The 20,529-nt window shown below is 41.5% G+C and overlaps 2 protein-coding genes across 7 annotated transcripts; one reads left to right on the plus strand and one right to left on the minus strand.

Moving 5' to 3' along the window:
- Positions 1-982: 982 nt before the first annotated feature.
- Positions 983-6,474, minus strand: atp1b4 (ATPase Na+/K+ transporting subunit beta 4). Its single transcript, XM_018694213.2, has 9 exons — positions 6,285-6,474; positions 5,995-6,063; positions 5,151-5,367; positions 3,482-3,610; positions 3,249-3,353; positions 2,694-2,893; positions 2,360-2,416; positions 2,163-2,255; positions 983-2,042 (listed from the first exon to the last, which is right to left on the minus strand). Exons 2-9 carry the CDS (start codon positions 6,058-6,060, stop codon positions 1,881-1,883), a joined length of 1,029 nt encoding a protein of 342 aa, XP_018549729.1. The 5' UTR covers positions 6,061-6,063; positions 6,285-6,474; the 3' UTR covers positions 983-1,880.
- A 1,728-nt stretch (positions 6,475-8,202) lies between these two features.
- Positions 8,203-19,684, plus strand: tmem255a (transmembrane protein 255A). 6 transcript variants are annotated; one of them, XM_018694203.2, is made up of 11 exons: positions 8,207-8,323; positions 9,097-9,195; positions 12,006-12,148; positions 12,757-12,819; positions 14,933-15,022; positions 15,978-16,043; positions 16,189-16,277; positions 16,464-16,535; positions 16,925-17,093; positions 17,827-17,970; positions 18,284-19,684. In XM_018694203.2, exons 2-11 carry the CDS (start codon positions 9,138-9,140, stop codon positions 18,425-18,427), a joined length of 1,038 nt encoding a protein of 345 aa, XP_018549719.1. In that variant the 5' UTR covers positions 8,207-8,323; positions 9,097-9,137; the 3' UTR covers positions 18,428-19,684. The 6 variants fall into 6 exon arrangements, with proteins under 6 accessions (XP_018549723.1, XP_018549719.1, XP_018549724.1 ...); XM_018694207.2 differs by lacking the exon at positions 9,097-9,195 and having other exon boundaries at positions 8,203-8,323; XM_018694208.2 differs by lacking the exons at positions 8,207-8,323; positions 9,097-9,195 and adding an exon at positions 8,351-8,430.
- Positions 19,685-20,529: the final 845 nt, after the last annotated feature.

Here is a 20,529-nt window from a genome sequence, read left to right on the forward strand (position 1 = left end):
TTGACACGGCTGACTGAGTGAACTGCTGCTACAGCTCAAACTGTCCATTCGACTTTGATCGACAACATGCTTTTTATAACCTGTAATGGTACACAGAGGCATGACTCTCACTCCAGCTATTGCTGGCATACAGGCAGATATGCATGTTGACCCAGAGGTCACAGAGGTCGATGTAGACATACTGAACTAGTTACTGAGACTAGTCGTCCATATGGACCCAGCAGGTTTTCCATCTTACTTTCATACTTTGGCTGATGTAAACAGGTGTTAAATCATATTCTGTGTGTTCTTAAATTTAATCTGAACCCTGCAGAGAATTCTTTTACTTGACATACTTTCTCCAGTATGTAGAACAGCACTGAAGTGGTTACCATCCCCTTTGCCAACATTTTAGCAAGTTCACCTCAACTGTGAAACAGGATGCAGATATTTTCATGGTTCCCATAGGATGAACCCTAAAGACTTTTACATTTGTGCTTTTAAGTGAAGTGCCCATGGAGAAGTACCATCATCGTCATCATTGACATCAATACTTGTTTTATGGCCAGATATTATTAATGATATTCCATCATCCTTGGCTGTAGTTTGTGTTTACTGCTAATTAGCATAGCCGCTAGCTTGGCTGTAGTGCTCTTGTTACACCAAATGAGGATATGTTTCATGTTTTATAAGTTATATTGGTTAGGCATTTACAAAATATATATTCCCTTATACCTCTAATACCAACTGTTTTAAAACAGAAATCCAAACTCACTCACACAAGTAATGTGTAATTTTTTCAATGATGTTATCAGTGAAAAGTTCTGATTAATTGGTAAAAGACTCTAAATACTTTTTGTGATTGCAGGTGTTCAAATGTGTTTACCATCAAAAATGTAAAATCTATTTTATTACAGAGTTTAAATGTGTTGAAAGCTCTTTTTAAAAATATGTAATGCACAATAACATTATTAGTCCCATGTGGAAGAAAACTTAGAGTACATACCAGAACATTGTATTTATTATAAGAACTATAATAGGAATAAATACAACATTGATGCCAGGTTTAGTAGCACTGTTCAGGCAGGATTAATTCTACCACAAAATAGTTCTACTTTTAAAATGGTACAGACGTTTCACAAACTATTTCACAGTACAGTATGTCTCTTTATTGATCAGTCTTGTGTAGTATTTCATTTTCAAAAGCAAATGTTTTTACAAAAGAAGGCAAGAAGTGGCTTGTGATACTTTATCATAAATGTATAATTCTGCTCTATTCAACAAAAATATACTAATAGTGTATTTGCAGTCATTTATTATGTTTTTTTTTTTACTGTGTAAGTACAGTACAAGTCCTGCTTTCAGTGTTTGCATGATACTTCTTTGAATTCTTACAATATACATGTTTGAAAAATATAATGCAAAACAAATTAGTACACTTTGTCACACAAAATGTGCACACAAAACCATAATCTAACCCAAAAAAACAATATTTCTAATTGCCCATTAATGTTTTAAGTTATAATTGGATTTGCATAGCCAGAAATGCTAACTACTGGGCAGAGTGTAATTTAGTTTGATTAATCTTGCTAATCATTACAGAATATCAGGAATTGAATTGTAACTCACTCTACGCACTCGTCCTGTGCTCAGCACTGTTTGTTGTGGGTGCAGGTGCCAGTAGCACACTCAAGGTACAAAGATACAACAGAAACACAAGAGTAAATATCTACCTCTTGAGGAATTTGTTTCACAGCAGAAGACATGGATATTTTAAGTGAAAGATGAGGAGAAGGAAATTACATATTTCATGGAAAATAATGCTTCAACATAATTTTTTCCTCGTACATTTTCCAGCCTCATTGTCACAGGAGCATCCTGCTGGCAGCGGTATCTTCGCCTTACGCTCCGACCTCCAGGGTGAAGGTCACACTGCCCAGGTAGCGGTCAGTGGGTGAATCGTTAATGATGCCAACTCCGTTCAGTTTGCATTGCACTTGGATGTGAGTATCGTACTGCAACCCTGCAAAACGCACAGCCACCACCGGCGAAGAGTAGTTTACCTGAGACAGAAGAAGAGACACAGAAAATCACAACCTGACAGGCGCCATTTGAAACTTAAATAAAACTGTTTATACGCTGCAGTGACGAAACTCTCGTCTCATCTCGTCGTCTCGTCTCACATGTCTGAGCTTCCCATAGTATGGGTAGTACTTCAGGTCAAAAATGCTTTTAGGAAAAAACTGGATTTCTCCCAAGGCTTCTGGTGGTCCTTTCTGAAACAGGACAAAAGTTAAACTCACTCACTTACATGAAACAATTATGACATTTTTAGACATGTTGCATATTATTGATGTAAAAATGTTGATGGTTTCTGTACCTTAACTCCACAAGTCACATTTATTGGTTTTCCCTGGCCAGGTAAGTAACCAAGAATCTATTGAGGGGTAGAAACAGTGTATGTTGAAATGCTGCATCGATTCAACGTCTCATTTTTCTTTGTATGCTGTTTTTTTTCCCCCAGAAATTTGTGGGTATGCGCACTGTCCACCTTTTTCAGCATTACGCATCAAGTTCAAAATATAAACCAGCACAAATGGTGGTGCAGAAACGTCTTCATGTATCTTCATCCTCTCCCTGAAATGGCCACAAGGTGTCACTCACTGAGACATAATGGTACTTTTTAAAGTGAACTGTTGCATTGTTTCACCTACCCGGTTCATTCGAAGGAGGATGCATGGCTTTCCCTGAGAATAGCCATAGTGGGGGTCCTGCAGCCCTGAACAGTCCCCCAACCAGGACCTCTTAAACTGACACGCTCTCCGCTCCGCGCTCTCCTCCAAGTCGTCCTGCATGAAGTATCTGTCCTGTGTGCAGTGAATGTTCTTCCTCTCCTGAGCGCCATCGTTGTACGCTGGAAATGAGGATCAGGGAGAAAGAGGCAGAGAGGGAGGGAGGGAGAATGAGAGAGGAGGGCATAAATAAACCTTTGCAACATCAATGTCATGCCAGACTCAGGCCTCTGATTAAGGAAGCTTGACAAAAGCAGGGTGTGGAGAAAAAAAACGGAATTGAATGGCTGCACTCTGCCCACAAAGAGGCTTCCCTTCCCAGCATGCCTTGCAAGATCCAAAGGGAAAAAGGGGACAAAGGTGGTGAAGATGATGAGATTAACTCGTTGCATGCCGACTTCATTTTAAACAAACTCAAAAACCCCATCAGACCTCCCAGATTTAACACGAACCCCCCACGGGTCACTACTGACTCACGTCGTAGATATTCATCCATTGACCTGGCGTACTTCTTCCAGGATTTGCGATCGGAGGCGTTGAAGGCGATGTCGTGGCCTTCTAGGTGTGGGGCCATCGTCATACCTGCCAGTGGAGACCCAGAGACAGTCAACTGTGCTGAGACTCAAGTAGAATCAACAGACAGAAGGACAAAAAGACGAAAAGAGGAGGAAAGTGGCAGGGGCGCGGTTTGAGTTTGGTGTTATATTTACCTGGTGGCATCACTCTATCATTGAAGGTCGGATGGTAGGGACTAATAGACCACATGAGGCAAAAAATACAGCCGCCAAACATGGCTGCAAGAAACATATAAAGTGCAGCGTAGAAGAGAAGGATGAGGCCTAAAAGAGGGGTAGAGAAGTGAGTTATTAGGGTGAATATCTCTGATGTGTTTGCACAACATTGCATAACATTGTGGACTTACATAACAGACTACACATCTCTAAAAAGACTATGACTCTGATTTGAGTGAATGAAAACAATGACTGTCTGGACTCCAGCCACTGTCCTTGATTACTCATACAAAAGCAGAGCCCTCCACTCATGTCTGGACCAGCAAATAACTCCAAGAGTTTTGGTATAAAATTCACTGTACTGAGCTAATGTGCCCCCACCCCACTCCCCGTAATAAAACAACCCTGAGAACTAGAATTGTTATGCAATTTTCAATTAACAGTCCATTAGCAACTAATCAAACTAAACGTGTCCTAAATTAAATGGCTTTTGCTGTGTGGACAATTTCACAGGGGGACTTGCTGCAGCCAGCCTTGCATCCCCAGAGCCACAAAGGCCTTTCTGTTTCAGCCCAGTGAGAATTCTCCCAGCTGTCCTTTCACTCAGGAACACAGTGAACCTCCGGTTGCCATCGTAGTGAAGGTCTTTTGCAGCCATAGAGGCCCAGCCAGCTCCAAGGAGCCCCAATCACCCCACTCTGGTATTGTGTCCCCTCTTACACACTCGTCTCACAGGACACACAGCACAGACTTCAACTCAGGGCCTTTTCTTCGGCAGACACATGGGCCCCCACTCCTCCGCAAGTGTGCACACACTGGTTATGTAGCTGGAAATGAGCTCTTAGCTGTCTGCCTGGGATCCAGCACGGCAGCTTATGCAAGCTAACACGCACTTTTCCTTTGGATATTCTCTCTACACTCAGTTGGATCATGTTTGCCATTGTGTGCAGTGGAGCTGACAGGAGGGGGCTCGACAGCGTCACAAGGCAACTACCCTGGAATACCAAGAAGGCTGCTCCATCATCACTGACTCAACAAACTCGTCCAGTCTGTCGCCTCTGCCAAAAAAAAGTTCACCTGCACCAAAGCTCAATTTGGCAGTAAGCTCTATGGAAGAAAAAAAAAGAGGCATGAGCATCTCTACGTGTTTTACTGCAACTGAGGGGTCCTGAGCATGTTAAGTTCAGCAACGAGGTCGCCAAGGCTTTGGGAAAGAGGCTGTGGAGAGCATGGTAAGATGTAGAGGAATGTGATTCCTGGCCAATGCGAGGCTCGAAACAGTGCGCTCCTGCTGGGGACACGTCCCCAGGCAGTCTGTTTTTGTCAGGACACTCTGAATTGTCCACGCACCTATGTAAACATTGAGCATGAGGACACACACACATTCAAGACACAGTGAGCAGAGTCACTGGACTGGAGAGAGATTTCTCACCCCTTAAACTATCCCTGAGTGCATCTTTTAAAGATGTTCAAACACCATGTCTGCTCTGAGGCTTGTTTAAGATGAGTCAACTGTGAAGCGCTCAACGTTACATCTGCTAATTACTGGATACACGCAGTAATAAATAAAATATTTTTTGCATTAATCCAAACGTCCCTCCCCAATACCCCGACAACACAGAACCTTTCTTTTTTTTCATCAACTCACTCCAGCTCTTTCCAGAGCGACCCATGAATTCGTTGGTCTCTGCATTCCACAAGTATTTCTTCAAGTCATCTATTTTCTGGTGGAGCGTCCTCTTGGGTATCGGCCTGCGCTTCCATCTCTCAAAGTTCAGGTCTTCCTGCTCTAGAGGCTGGTGCTCGGCCAACTCCTCCTGCTCTTCCTCCAGCTCTTGGCCATGTTTGAGTATCACTTTGTGAGGCTGGTGGAAAGAAGAAGAAGAGAAAAAGCCCTCACCACACATATTCTCAAACTGCTAAGCTCAACCTGTTTTCTTTTCAAATCACTGCAGGAAAAAAAATGGCATGCCTTCTGATCCGAGTATGACCGATAATATAAGCTGCCAGAGAGTGCTCTGCATATTAATGAACATCGCACTGATGGTCCTGTCCCCTGTTTCTGCAAATTATAAACCCGCTGGTGACCTTTCTGGCACTCGTTGGGAGAGCTGACCTCCTCTGAGTGGACCCTCCTGCTTGGAGCAGCAGCTGCAGACAGCAGAACTGGAGGGTGACTCTAACAGCCAGATGTTACTCACTGACTCTCAGCATCCGCAGAGCCAGGACACACAGATCCCAGAGGAGCCGCAGGAACACTTGTGAGTGTCACCGAAAAGTCACTTCATTTGTGAGAACTTGACCTTTAAAAGAATCTGCTGTTACGTGTTTAAAATGCTGTAGTGAGCTTCGACTTTTGTGCCAGAAAAACCACTCGACTACCGAGTTAATGATAAAGTTGCTGGAGGAGAAAATGCTTTAATTGCTGCACTTGCTTCAGTGAACAAAGTAATTACAAAGTTACATGTTTTCTGTTTAATGTCAGCACTTACAGGACTTGTTGGATGATTTTTAAGGAGCGTCTCTTCAGCTCCTCCCTCTGTGGAACTGGGCTCCATATTCTTCACAGAAAGAAAAGGTACTTGTTAAACCAATCACATCTACCCTGCCCAGTGAGTTAAAGCAACACATCTTTACATCGGTCAAGTTCGAACAACAATTTCTACACTTTTTCAGAAAAATGCAGAGCTGTATCTGAGTAACTTCTACTAAAATCAGACACAGAAATTTAACTCTTGAAGCTGCAACACATACAATTTCAATTTTAAAAAATCTGACCTACCTGAGGTTTTCTTTTCAATAAAAAAACGCTGATTAATATGTCGAAAAACCTCTTGGCCCCTAGAGAGAAAAAAATTAATGTTTGTCAAAAAGTGTTTGGGGATTTCATTAGAAAGTTTTAGGCACGCAGAGGGGACCGGGTTGTGGAGAACCTCCTTCAACTAGGCGCGCATCATAGTGAATGAACGGTGGACAGAGAAAAACTGGGGGTGGGATACAAAGTGCTTTTTTTTTTCTTTTTTCTTTTTTTTTTCTTCTTTGGTCCCAGAGACGTTTTGGCAGCGGCCTGGACCACAGCACTGCATTCTGTACACGCACACCACCAGCCATTGTCTGCTAAGCTGGGTTGAGACTGAATCAAAGCCTGAATACAATATTTATAGCTTATCCCAACACAAGACACTCTTGTCAATCATTGCTTGGCTGCATACTGTACGCGCACGAGGACACGAGAATAATAAAGTTAGAATAAAGTTTTTTCCTCAGATTTTTTTTTTTCATATTTTTTATTATTATTGATCAAGCGTTTGGATGCTATGAAAAAAAATGCATCATAGATTAAATATCAGTGATTAAGTATTGTCCCTGCACATGCTTGCATACTAAAGCAGTTGCCAACGCCAGCAGCCTCACAGACTCCTGCAGCAGCTACTTACCATAAGATCTCCTCTGGTGCAAGTTCAAGTAGTCCTCATCCGGGTCCTATCTACACTCAGGTCACGTAGCGCTTTGTTACCCCATGTAAAAAGTGGGAGAGGGGGGACTTCTGAGGGTGTTTTTTTCTGTTCTTCTTCTTCTTTTACATGAAAAGAGTAGTTGCGTCATGGAAAAAAATCTGTTCTTTGAGATACGCGCGGCAAAACGTGCACGCGTGTGTGTGCATGCGTGTGTGTGTGAGTCATGTGAGTGTATTTTACAGTAAAGGCCAACGATTCTTCTCACGATACAAGGACACCTGCAGAGAGGCAAAAAGCACCAGGGCATTTCGCAGGGAAAGTCCTTTAGTGGAAGGCGTTTATTTCACGCGCCGGTCCATGCACAGGAAATGCTTGTGCAACTTTCCTGCGGTTAAAGAACTGCATATTTGTCCCTGCGTGTGGGCTATATGTGCATTTTGGCACAGCTAGTCTCAGTGCAGTGACCTTTGGAGCCATGGCCTGAGTGACCTGTCTGTGGTCCCCAAGGCCCCTGTTAACATCATGTTCATCCTGCTCCATGTGAATGTAAGGTTTGATGTGTAGTAATTCAAATAAATATGTTATATTCTGCAACATATATTTTTAAAAAGAGCATGACAGTCTTCAAACTACATGTTGACTCAGTCACCATCTTCAAGACAGGCCTCAGTATCAGGTTATAAAGCAGAACCTGCCTTTTGGTCCTCACCTTTGTGGATATTGTGTCTCATTGGTGCATATTGTTTATGTTACACAAATTAAATTTAAGACACTCCACTATGAACAAAGACAACAAAATATGCATCAGACATTTTTTAATTATCTGACAAAAGTTGCTTTGTGTGCCTATGTGCACAGCTATAGACAGGCTTTTATTGTTATTATTCTTACATATTATTTATATATGTAATTTTTTTTAATCCAGTTAACTTAATTCATACAATAAATACAATAAATCAAAGGTATTCCTTACATAAAGGTCAACGCTTTTGACGTGGCAGATAAAATTACAACCAGTCGTATATAAATAATATAATTTAGATGTTGCTGCAGCACAGGAAAGAACAGATAAATTAAGTAGAAAAGACAATAACTACTTGGAAATACATAAAATGAAAATAGGAATAGAAATAAAAATAGAATCCATGCAAGAGCAATTGAATAACAGGATAAGTAATAACGATACAGTACCCATGACCAGAGAGGACCTCAAACCGTAGGATACATACATGAAGGCAGCGCATGTCACCTTGTTGAATCATGCACGTGCTGCTGTCCGGTAGCTCCTGAACGCACCGTCGTATCTCTGACAGTTGGTGGCGCTCGGTGCCCACAACAACTTTTACTTCATCCCAAACCACAAGTAAGTAAGTAGCTTCAAGTCTATGAAATCAACACAAACAGTAGTTGAAGACCTCGGAGTATTGAAAACACACTGAATCTGATTCATTTTACTCCCTGTAACGTGAGGTACTCGAAGCTTTTGTCCTAGTATTCAGAAATTATCCCTCAGGTGTTGACAATGGTAGCTAGTGACAGGTTAAAGATCACTTTCCTCTCTCAGGGATGTAGTTTTATTTTCTCTCCCACTCCCTGTATTTACTATAAAATAGATACAAACTAGAAACTATACGGGGTTAATTTTAAATCTCAAACCCCTTTTTCAATATGACACTTGAAGTCGCTCATCTTGGAACGTTAGCTTGGAAGTTTAACCGTTGAAGTTACTCGCTAATTATCCAAAAATGGCGGACGGTTTGTCTCGCAACAGATTATGTTAATTTGCATATAGTTGAACAACAACGACCGACAGACAAGTAACGACAAGTCAGGGTTTTTTGAGTATGCTTGTGACATGCGCACATACAACCACCACCACCACCAGCAGCAGCAGCGACCCACTGTCCGACACCGACACACCGTGAGGACGGACACCGAGAGACGTACCAACAGACGCGGGGATGTAAATGAGACGGACTCGGGCTTAGCGGGCACGGAGGAGGGCTGCTGTCAGAGAATGCCACAGCAAGCGAACGCACCGTCGGCGTTAGCTCATGATTGTGAACATTTAGCTCCTACAGACATAGCGCTTAACATTTCGTCGTGATTTTTTTAATAATCTTATTTATTTGCAAGAGGATCGTCCGGAGGACTACGTTAACCATCCTGCAGCCGGCATGCCTCCACCTCAGAGCCTTCAATCCAGCGGACTGACCCTCTCAGAAACAAGCATGGGTAGGTGTGTGCAAGGTCAACGGCGTGTCTGCAGCAGGTTTTATCAATTAAATAATATACTCGTTTTACTACACTGCGGGGCTTTTATCGAGCACCAAAAGCTTCTTTCAATAGCTCGCACACACCAAGGTTAATATTTTTGACCATTCACATTTTTTATTTTAGTCGGTTAAAAACAAGAGCAGCCTTTTTCCTCTTACAAATGCAGACAAAAACACTCGTTGCATCACCAGACCGTGTGTTTTTTCTGGTCCAGGCCGCAGCGCGTCACTGCAGGTGCGGCGACGTTGAGTAACCACACCAGCCTGGATGTTTGGCTCTGATGGTGACTGGCTGACACAGATTTTTGGCAGGATGCTCTGCTGCTACCATGATAATTAAAACAAAACAAAAAAAAATGGCGCATTAATGTAAGGGAGACTCAGTGAATATCTTTTGTACAATGTAATGCAGCCTAACACAGGTAATTCTCATCACTAGATAGTAGTAGATTGTTGACTCAACTGTCTCAGGAAAGAGTAACCTACAGCTTTGCCGTTGTGCCACAAATAGTGGGATCATCCATGTGAGTTTTCCTTCAGACTTCTTATTCCTTAATCAGTGTTTGAGAAAGATAAGTTCTGCAGGCATCGAAAAGGGATTAAAGGCACAGATTTGTTCAAAAGAACAAGTCTGAAATTGTATTCACAAAGATCTGTAACACTTTTTCCAGTGTGCCATAGGCAGTTAAATTTGTAAAACATGCTTTTGTGTAGGATTTTATCAAGAATTGGCTTGGGAAATCTTTCCTACTATTGTTACAGACCACTGTATGATCACATATGTTAAAATCATATGTGAATTAGTTATTTTTCAATTTGATAATCCATCCGTCCTTTTATCATATTTTGCTGCATATGATATTTCCTGTATGATGCATTTTCATAGAACATTTGATCTAATTTAGTAATGATATTGCCAATTTCATTTAATTGCAATGTAGCATTTGAAATTGTTGTGCATATGTTTCTACATTATTAACCATAGACACAGTGTCCGTCATTGTGTGGTGACAAAATCTGACCGAAACCGTTTATTTTCTCAGTTTGGTAACAAACACTGACGTAGCTGATTTACGAAAGGAGAGCACAGTTTCTTATTGATTTCCAGGTTGGAGCATCAGTATTCAGTAGCAGTGAAGTCTGTCTGTCTGTGGCCTCCTACTCCACGTGTCCACAGACTGATAAAACAGAACAAAGAGGTGACTTGGCTGATGAGCTCTCTAACACAACAGAATAAATTGAGCAGATCTTTTCTGTCACACAAACAGAGGCAGGTTATTTTTTTTCTCTATCACAGTTTTGGTTCAGTAGTAGTTAAAACTGCATCTAAAATTACTAGCCACTCCTACCAGTCTGTCTCTTCAATTTTTAAAGTTTGACGTCACCAAAAGGCCCTGAATATTGTTAGAGACGACTATGATCTCACACAGCAGCTCCTCTCTTTGAAGAAATGACCTCTGAGAGGAGATTCAGACAAATCTGTCAGTTTAAAAGAAGCATAGTCCCTGAGGCCATTCAACTCTCAAATGGTAAATCTTTGGCACTTCAAACTACATTTTGTTTTTAGCTCATGATTGTCTTTGAAATCATTTATGGCATTTTTAATATGTTTAGGTTGTCTTATGAATTGCAAACCTCTCACCCTGTAAGGTTCATTGTTTTTAGCTTATCATGTCTACTCTGGTCTTCTGAAAACGATAACTCAAGAACAACACACAGTAGGAATGTCATACTCACCCCACAGGTACTCCAGATGGAGCTGATTGGACCTTGCTGCATAAATTTGCACATAAAAGAGAAAACTCTGATTCCTGAGAAAGTGCTGTTACTCATTAACACTTCAAGCTTACAAGTTCAAATTGATCCCAGTTATTTAGCACAGCTAAGACAAATATGTTAGTATAAAAAAAATCTTTCCTAATAAATGATCTAACTGGGCTAACTAGGAGGAAACAGACTTACTTTTAAACCCAATAACTCAAAAAGAGTGCACAGTAAGAAACTTCATACTTATACACCACAGGTACTCCAGATGGAGCAGATGAGCTGGTTGGATTTTGGTTTGGCTGCATATTAATTCCAAGGATGAAAACTCTGCTTTATAAGTATATGGTATACAGTCTCCTGACCAATTATACTGAAGATGAAACACATTGAGGATGTATACATGCATACATCACAGTGCAGCACTTGTAAAAGTATTCACACCCCTTTGGACCTCACCAAGAAGCAACACTAGACAACAGAGAGCTGACTGGTTATAAAGGACATTGTCATTATACGATCAGCATCTTAAAGCCACTATGGGCCACTATGACATGCAGTAATGATGCTTTTTGATACATATAAATGCAAAAAGGCTCTTTAATGTTGATGAAGTAACAGTTTTTTTTCTGTTAAATCTACTCCTTATAAGTTTTTTGTGGAACAAAAATGTAATTGTAAATACCTGCAAACAAATCAACCAGACCTCTGTAGTTTTCCTACTTTACCAAATCATCTGTGATTTTCCTCTTCATACTGACCATGGAACGATCTCTTATCCTGTTGCATCATCTTCAAAGCAGGATGCATTTCGATTCTTTGCTCTTAGACACTCTTAGCACAGAAAACCACTGATGGTCAAAGTCTCTTTAACTACTTCCCATTACATCAACACTTGTGGTGGGTCCTAATTGCAGGCTCGTCTTCTAATTTTACATCACTTTACCGCTCACGTCACAGTGTGACGCCAGCAGCTGTAATGTTCACTCATTTGCTGTCTCGCAGGTTCCTTTAAAAGGAGGAAGAGGAAATCCATAATAGTGACGGTGATGCTGCTCATTGTATCAGTGCTCATCCTCATCTTTGGCCTGGCAGCGACTACCAGGACACAGAACATCACAGTGGGCGGCTACTATCCAGGAGTCATTGTGAGTGCTTGTTCACACCTACATGCAGCAGCAGCAGCAGCAGCAGGCCTGCTCCCTGTCAGAGTTAAACATAAGTGAAGTGTGTGTTTCCAGCTGAGCTCTTCCCGCTCCTGGACACTGATGAACCTAATTACTGAAGGTCTCTGAGGGGTGAATTTTCCCCACATTCATTATTCAGCATCGCTGTCATTAGACGCTGAGTGAGGTAAAGTATCAGAGCCCATAAATTTGTTTTCTTTCGCAGTACTCAGCTTTTAACATTCTGCCTCTCATAAAGAGCTACCAGGAAAGCAGCCAACATAAAGATGCCTCTTCCAACTTTAACCTTAAATTCATCATATTAATAGCTCAAATCAGGCAGATTTACACAGAAATAGTAGTTACACTGCAGCATACAGTAAGATTGTCCTCAAATCACAGTAAATTAATCTTCAATGTATTGTGCTTATCTATAAAAGTGGATGGATATAATACTATAAATATGCTATAATGCTTCCCTAGAGCATGACAGAAACACTTAAATCTTGATTTATCTAACTGCACTATGAAAGCAAAGGTTCACTGTTAAATTAGATAAATGCCCTAACAGCTATTTTCTCTCTCCTCAGCTGGGCTTTGGCTCTTTTCTGGGAATTATCGGCGCTCATTTGATAGAGAACAAGAGGCAGATGGTAAGAGGATTTATATTACCGCTGTGCATTGAGATCACTTTCAGTGCTCGGTGTCTCCTTGTCTCTACAGTCACAGAACAGTGTTATTAAACCGCGCACAAGTCCAAATTACCTCTCAACAGCCTGCAGCTCGACTATGTTGTTAATGTGACAATACGAGCGGCAGACCTGACCCAGACTGCGAGTCCCACTTGGCCCTGAGGAGGTTCATGTTGTGTATCAGAGCAAGTATCCCGGGCTTCAGGGGCAGTCAGAAATAGAAATAGGGTGTAAGTGGAGGAGGACAGATGTCCACATTGGAATGTGGAGGAAGAAACTGCAGATGAGAGGAGCAGGTGGGAGGTGCAGGGTGGGGACTGTCCGAGCTGAAAATGAGTAATGAGTTTGTATCGTGACACCTTTTCCCACAAGGCAGCAGCAGGGTTCAGATGCCTGGAGTCACAGCCAGTGTACGTGTGACACGAGCGATTGAGCTGTGGCACGTTAAAGCGCTCTATCTCTGATTTGTTGTTTCCCATAAAACATAAATATGTTGTCATTATTTATGGCTTGTGTGTTGTTGTGAATAACAGAAAATTAATTGGCAACTATTTTGGTAACCAATTAATCACTGCTTCCAGCCTCTCAAATATTAATCTGTACGGGTGTTGTTTGTTTTTCACGGTAGTAAATTGAATAAACAGCTGAGTACAAGTAAACAAAATCCATGTTTTTTTGATTTTTGAAGTGAAAATACAACCTCTGCAGCAAACACGTTTCCTTTCTTCAAATGTTACTGCTATTACTTTAAGTTCCATGATATTAAAAAACAAACAAACCAAAAAAAAGTAATTGTGGCATGTGCAGAAATGTGGACACTCTACTCACAGGGATTACTCCATTTACCCAGGGAGATTTATTGGAAGCAGGTGAAAGGAGCTAAATTTAAGAGAAATGTTACTGTAATCCAACCAATAATCCCACCAAACTGTGCAAGGTGAGCCACTGTTTCCACCTTTTGGAGTTACAATTGAATATACAGGATTATGAGCACAGGTACAAGGTATAAATCAAGTCAAGGTGTGCACTGATGAAGATATATTTCAGAAGTCTTTACCACTGAACGCCACACAAAACTGTATTGTTGTCATGCTGTAAGCTGTCTTCTAAAAACATGTTTGAACATTTTGACGTTTAAAGCTTCTGAAAATGTGGTTCTTGTGGTTCTGTAGGATAATGTCCGATATCAAGGACTAAACGTGTAACCAAACATCAGAACTGCGTGAGATTTAATTGTCAGTGGCTTTGCAGGATGAGCAAACAACCTCACAGCTGTCATTAGAGTTCATTTCATTCCTGGTGCATGGAATTACCTCACTGATGTGACATTAAGTGTTTCTAACTGAGCCCCATCCACTTCAAATCAGTAAAAGGAGAGCAGACAGAAACACAAACACAGAAATCTTCCAATAAAATGATTCAAATTGTTCTTGTAGTCTCAGAAAATGGTGTGTTGATGGAGGACCGCATCGTTTAGAGCAGGAAACTGACAAATGCACGTCAGTCAAATCTTTAACAAGTGTTGCTGAAAACCTGTGCGGTTCGATACTTTCATGTTAGCATCTGGACTCAGAGCTGAGTACCTCGATGTTGAATCTGTTGCCTCAATTACACCACCTCCCCGCACACCCTGTGAGGTGGGGTTACTTCAGACGGGGTGGGGTGATGTGTAATTGAATACATGCTGTCTTTCATTGAGGAGTGAAAAGAGGAGAGTTAAGGGGCACAGTGCCTATAAAGAGCCAGGCACTGTGCCAGCAACAAACTCTGCTAGAGCTAGGTGACGACCACTGCGCTCTTCCACTGTCGTCCTTTACCCGGCCAGCAGTCCCCCCCCACCACCACTCACCCCACCCTCATCCCATTCAGAGGATTCATACTCGAGAGAAGCACATGTGCAGGATGATACACATTAGTGTCGCAAATGTAACCCAGTACAAAAGCGGTGAGAGGAAGCAATAAAAATAATCTCAACACTGCACGTTTAAATTTAGCCTCCGGTGTCTATAACAACTAAATCATTATATCATGATGAAGGGTGATGAAGCTGATGCTCGTCTGTTTTTGTTTACAGTTAGTGGCGTCTATTGTCTTCATCAGTTTCGGAGTGGTGGCTGCCTTCTGCTGCGCTATTGTTGATGGAGTTTTTGCTGCCAGGCACATTGTAAGTATCACTGAAGCTTCTATTTATTTAACTAAACTAATAAATTATGGATATGGATAACACTTACGCTCAGACTTATGCGCTTATTAATCAATGCCATTCCCATTATAGCTTAATATCCTCTGTCTGCATTACACACATAGTAAGACATATGCCCTTCTGCAAGGGCATCTCTCACATACAGCAGGCTGTAGCAGCTGCCGCACCCTGCTCAGCAAGACCCATATATTTTGTGGCAAAGGGAGATTATTCTCCATGACGCAAAGTACATAAAGTAATAAATAACCACTAATGCACTCTTAAAACAATTATGCCAAAATAAGTTAGGGCTGGGTGAAAAGGGAGATCAGCACCATTAGCAGGTTTTCATTTGCCAGTGGTGTCAGTGAAATGGAAAATGGCAGTTTTCCTTTCTAGCTTTTTGTACACTGAACTACAGAGGCTGTTGAATGACAGAGAAACAGCTATATGATGCAGTAACAGTGAAGCTAGTTGTTGGTTTATATTGTCTTGTCTGTTTTAGTCTGGCTGTTATTTACACTGAGCTAATTTCTTGCTACTTGTAAATATCAGAGAATATATATTCCCAAACTAAATCACATTCCGCATTTATTCACATTTACAGGAGCCATTTTTTCTTTGAGTAACTGAGTGTACATTAAACACAGGGCTGCAGATTTAGTGTGTAATTCAGATACTCAGATTTATAGTAAATTATCTCACATTTTGTATTTTTGAACAAACATCACTAGTTGGTTGTGGTGCAGAAAATAATTTACTGAAATAATGATATCAGTATTAGGATTTCGTGTCAGCACACACATAGTTCCTCTTTTCATGGGTTAAGGTGGGAGCACGTTTCCTCATTTTGAAGTTTTGTAGGAACAGGATTCGATGAAAATGAAGCTTTCTGTCTATGCAGAAATTTATAAAGCTGCTGTTTATTGCACTGCAGGACCTCAGGCCTCTGTATGCTGGCCGTTGTGAGTATCACTCCAGTGAGACAGCATCTGACCGCGATGTAAGAAACATATTTTTTCATTTTCAAGTTCACAGAAATAAGATCAGTTCCTCCTCAGTGCACATTTTTGGACCTGTATGCTTTAGCCATGATGTTGTTCAGGGACCCAAAGTGAAGGGACTGTAAAATAATGTTTGACCTCCAGGTGCCCTGTAACCCACCGTCGCGCTCGCCCTGTAACCTGCGTGTGAAGAGTAACACCTGTTACTGCTGCGACCTCTACAACTGCGGAAAGTGAGTACGCAGACCGGTCGAGCATCAGATGAAAATCTCTGAATCAGTGGCTAGTTGCTTTGGCTGTGATGCTTTGGATTGTTTTGATGTGTACTGTTGTGCCATTTTTTGTGACAGATTTTTTTGCATTGCAGCAGTGATTGTATTAGAACAAGAATGTTTCTTTTCTTTTAACCTTTGTTTCAGAGAACATCCTCTTATGGGACTTCAGAATAAAGATGTTTTGAAAAAGTTTAGGAAATCATCCATGATTTGGAAGTAGGTCCCTTTTTTCTAGACCCATAATAGCCATTTACGGTCAACTTTATTGTTGATAAGTGACATTTAAGTGTTTTTAATATAACCCATGATAGAAATGTGTTCTTAAGGTGCCATCTCCCCTGCATGTCTGTGTCTGACCAAACATTCATCCATGTCCTCACCTGTGTTTCTCAGCTCCATAGCAGCATCTTTCTCCTTTCAGATTTAGATTGAAACCATCGGAATCTTTACAACCATAAAAACCTGTCTCATGTCTTTCACTGTGTGTGTCCTAAATACAAATTCTCAGAGCCTGTTTTGGTGGTTGATGTAGTTTCATTTGAAACTTCTGTCAGTGACTTTTGTGGCTTGACTGTAGGCTGTTTCCCTCTCTGTCCCACCCACTGGGCTAGCCGTGTTGACGTGATGGGAGGCTACCACGAGTACACAGATGTGAGGAGCTGCCAGGACGTGGTGCACCTCTATCACCTGCTGTGGTCGGCCACCATCCTCAACATCGTGGCCCTGTTCCTGGGCATCATCACTGCTGCGGTGCTGGGAGGCTTCAAGGACATGGTGTGTCAATGTGAATGATAAATATAATCACTAACAAACACCATGTTGGGTGTGGGTTATGTCAGTACATTATTTACAGAATCTAAAGAAGGTCTTAGGGGTCCTTTATGAGGTCCTAGTGGCTATTGAGGAGGTTCTCAGGATTGTTCAGGGTGTTTTAGTGGTTGGTGAGAAGGTGCATTTAGGTTGCTCTAGGGGTTGTTAAGGAGATTTAAGTGGCTATCGAAGAGTTTCTACAGATGGCTTTTGAAGGTTTCAGTCGTCATTTAGAGGGTTCTGCTGGTCCTTTTCGAGGTTTATCAGTGAGAACGTTCTGCATGTAGTATTGGATATTTCAGTGGCCAGTAAGAAGGTTGTAGAAGTCCTGTAGAAGGTTCAAGAAGTCTTAAAGGTTGTAATGGTCCTTAAGGAAGTCCCAGAAGTCTTATGGGATCTTAGGGATCCTCCAGATGGTTAAACACCCATGGGAGATTTTGCAGTGATGTGATGTGCAGAACCAAATAAGTAGAGGACTTCAGTTCAGTACAGTGCTCAATATATTTGAAGAACTTATGACAAGGAGCACTGGAGATGATCTGGAGGCTTGTGATGTTTAATTTGTCACCTGTATGTATTTTATCATACATTTAACACTATTAGCTGGTGTGTGGGTCATTCACACAGCTCCATGTGCAAACCTTTTTGTCTAGTGTTTGTGTTAGATATGAAATAACACTCTGTACTTCTTTGTCAGACTCCCTCTCCTGCCTCAGAGAGCTCATCTGAGCCAGAGGCCATCGCTCCAGTCCCCTCAGAGCCTCCTCCACCCACCACCTCTCTCAACTCATATTACAATACTGCCCCCTGCCTGCCGCCTTACACTGCCTACGACGTGCAGGTACAGTGCTGCATGATACACACAGAGTGAGAGTGTTCTGCAACAACACAATCATTGATGTCTTTATGTATTAGATGTTATAAGATGTTTTTAAAAGGGAAAAAAAGCTGATGAATGCTGAACAACATGTAAGTTTGAATTCCACAAAATAGCATCACTGTATCTTTGCTGGACTTTTGTTTTTTGTGTTTTGCTGCTGTGCAACCAGTTGCCCTTTGGAAACAGATAAACTGATTTATTGACTATTCAGTGGTTATTCTGAGACCAAACTCTTAAACAAGTTGTTCTAATAAATGTTGTGCCTCTCCCGCAGGGCTCCTACATGTTCCCTGACTCCTCTGGTCTGTCAGATGACTCCCAGTCTGGAGCCAGCCACCTGTGGCCCACGATGATCCCGCCACGCTACTCCCCTCCTCACAACCATCCCGATGAGAAGCCCCCACCATACAGCCCGTAAGATGGCTTCAAGTAAAAAAAAAAAAAAAAGAAAAGAAAAGACAAAACACCTGAAACATTATCAGCGTGTTGTTCGATGCTGAATGAGTGGTTTGAATGCACAACGCTTCTGGGCTTTTCCTCACAATCGTTCAGGACTGCAGCGAAGGAGCGGTGGTGAGGAGGAGGAGGAGGAGGAGGAAGAGGAGGGCCACAGAGCTCACTACTTTGAGTTCAGCCCAACACCAAGGAGCGAGTGTTTTTCTCCCAGGGCGCCACTCACACCCTGGCCTGCAACTCTGTGTGTGTGTGCGCGTGTGTGTGTGCACATACACATCAAGAGAGAGACAACCAGTTCAAAGCCAGGACTGTTTACACATCTATCTGCCTTAATGCAAATGGACCTCCAGCGCAGCATCATGCTTTACATTCACCTCTCTCTAGTACGTAGTGTAAATGCTTCCTGCCTACAGGGGTACTGATGATAACATCTTTGCTGCCTGCACTGTGAGGATCTGGACTGATTAGCACAGCTACGACCCTCATGTGAGATTAACGCAGAGTTAGATGAAAGCTTCAGTGTTTTTCCCAGAAAAGAATTTTAAAAAAATCTGTAGAGTTGTAGGCCCAAGCTGTTGTTCCTTTAGCGGTTAATAGTGTCAGTGTACATTATCAAGGGCAAAGTTAGCAGTAACAGAGGTATTACATGCTCATAATGTATGTACAGCAGTATGATATACAGATGCTCCTTTAGCACAGGTAGGCCTAAGGTATGCAAACAGATCATGGTATCTTATTTATCAACTCTTCACTTTATGTCAAAGAATATCCTGATCAGTGTGTGGTGAACTTTGCAGAGCAGTGTTAATGAAGAAATAAGCTATCCTACCTCGTCGTCGAGGAAATACAGTTAACAATTACACTCCAAACCCTATTTATTGTATTTTCCACTAAAAGCCGCAAAGCAGGTTAAGCATACGTACGTCTCTCTCTTTGTAAGTAGTACTCATGTCACATCTGCAAGTTGAAATAAGCTGTTATAATCATTAGTGAGAGTGTGAACAGTCAGTGCTGGATTCACTGATAAGGGATGGGAGCTCATGAAAAGTCACAGAACTGATGGCAGAAGTGTAAACTTAACTCCATGTCCATGAAACCGGTCTCTGTCAGCTTTAATCACCGCTTTTTATAATTTAAACAACACATTCTCAGGGGCTGATAAAAGTGTCAGTTCCTTTTTTTTTGTCTTGCCATTAAAAATGGTTTTGTGTAACTCACACAGTGCGTTTCTTTTTCCACTTCTACCACTTTGGTACGGACTGAAACATCTCGACTGTCAGATGAGTGACTGTGAAACTGTGTGCAGATGTTCGTGAAACCGTCAGACTTTGGTGATCCTCTTGACTTTTCCTCATGAGGTTATTTTCGGCTTTCGGTGAAATGTCTCATATGGATTGCCAGTGAGAGCAGATGTTTCCCATCAGGATAAAATTGTCAGCATGTTAGCATTTGTGTGTTATTTAGCATTTAGGGCAAAGCTTCCACTGTGCCTGTGAGCTCTTAGCATGAGTACAGACTCTTAGGTTTGTTTAACTAAATTAAATCAGAAAGGTTGTCATGGTCGAGTCAACTTTACAGCTGAGGGGTAGGAAACATATAAGTTTCCCCATTTCTCTTAATACAATATATACCTGTCATGTCATTATGTTAGTGAATTCAACTCTTCCACCTTCTTTTAGAGCTGTACATACAAGATTTCTTCAGACTTATTTTATCCTAATGATCAGTTATCAGTTTGTTAGGTACACCTACCTAAAACTAATGCAGTCCTATTCAACAGTCCTGTAATGCTACCTTCATGAAGATTATAACATTCAGTTTTTGTTATTTTAGAGAGGTGTTGATTCAACTGAATGAGCATTTTGGAGACTGCATTTTGTCTCATCAATGAGGGTGAGATAACACCTCTCTATACAATATAATACAATGCTACAGCAGCACAGCCTGCAGCCTTTAAAAAAAGATCATACAGTTCAACCAGCAAAGACAGAACATTAAATCATTCATGAAGGTAGTCCTGTTGCATTAGACTGGACATCCTGAGAGACAAACTTTTGTGGCTCT

Source organism: Lates calcarifer, linkage group LG8 (assembly GCF_001640805.2).
Source record: "Lates calcarifer isolate ASB-BC8 linkage group LG8, TLL_Latcal_v3, whole genome shotgun sequence".
Lineage (NCBI taxonomy): Eukaryota > Metazoa > Chordata > Actinopteri > Centropomidae > Lates > Lates calcarifer.

Excerpts from the sequence above, each read along its gene's own strand:
- atp1b4 (XM_018694213.2), bottom strand. The coding sequence starts at position 6,060 with ATGGAGCCCAGTTCCACAGAGGGAGGAGCTGAAGAGACGCTCCTTAAA. Across the intron at positions 3,611-5,150 it reads TCGCTCTGGAAAGAGCTGGA|GCCTCATCCTTCTCTTCTAC; the intron begins GTGAGTTGATGA and ends CCCCTCTTTTAG. Across the intron at positions 2,256-2,359 it reads ATGTGACTTGTGGAGTTAAG|AAAGGACCACCAGAAGCCTT; the intron begins GTACAGAAACCA and ends GTCCTGTTTCAG.
- tmem255a (XM_018694203.2), top strand. The coding sequence starts at position 9,138 with ATGCCTCCACCTCAGAGCCTTCAATCCAGCGGACTGACCCTCTCAGAA. Across the intron at positions 12,149-12,756 it reads GCTACTATCCAGGAGTCATT|CTGGGCTTTGGCTCTTTTCT; the intron begins GTGAGTGCTTGT and ends CTCTCTCCTCAG. Across the intron at positions 16,278-16,463 it reads GACCTCTACAACTGCGGAAA|AGAACATCCTCTTATGGGAC; the intron begins GTGAGTACGCAG and ends CCTTTGTTTCAG.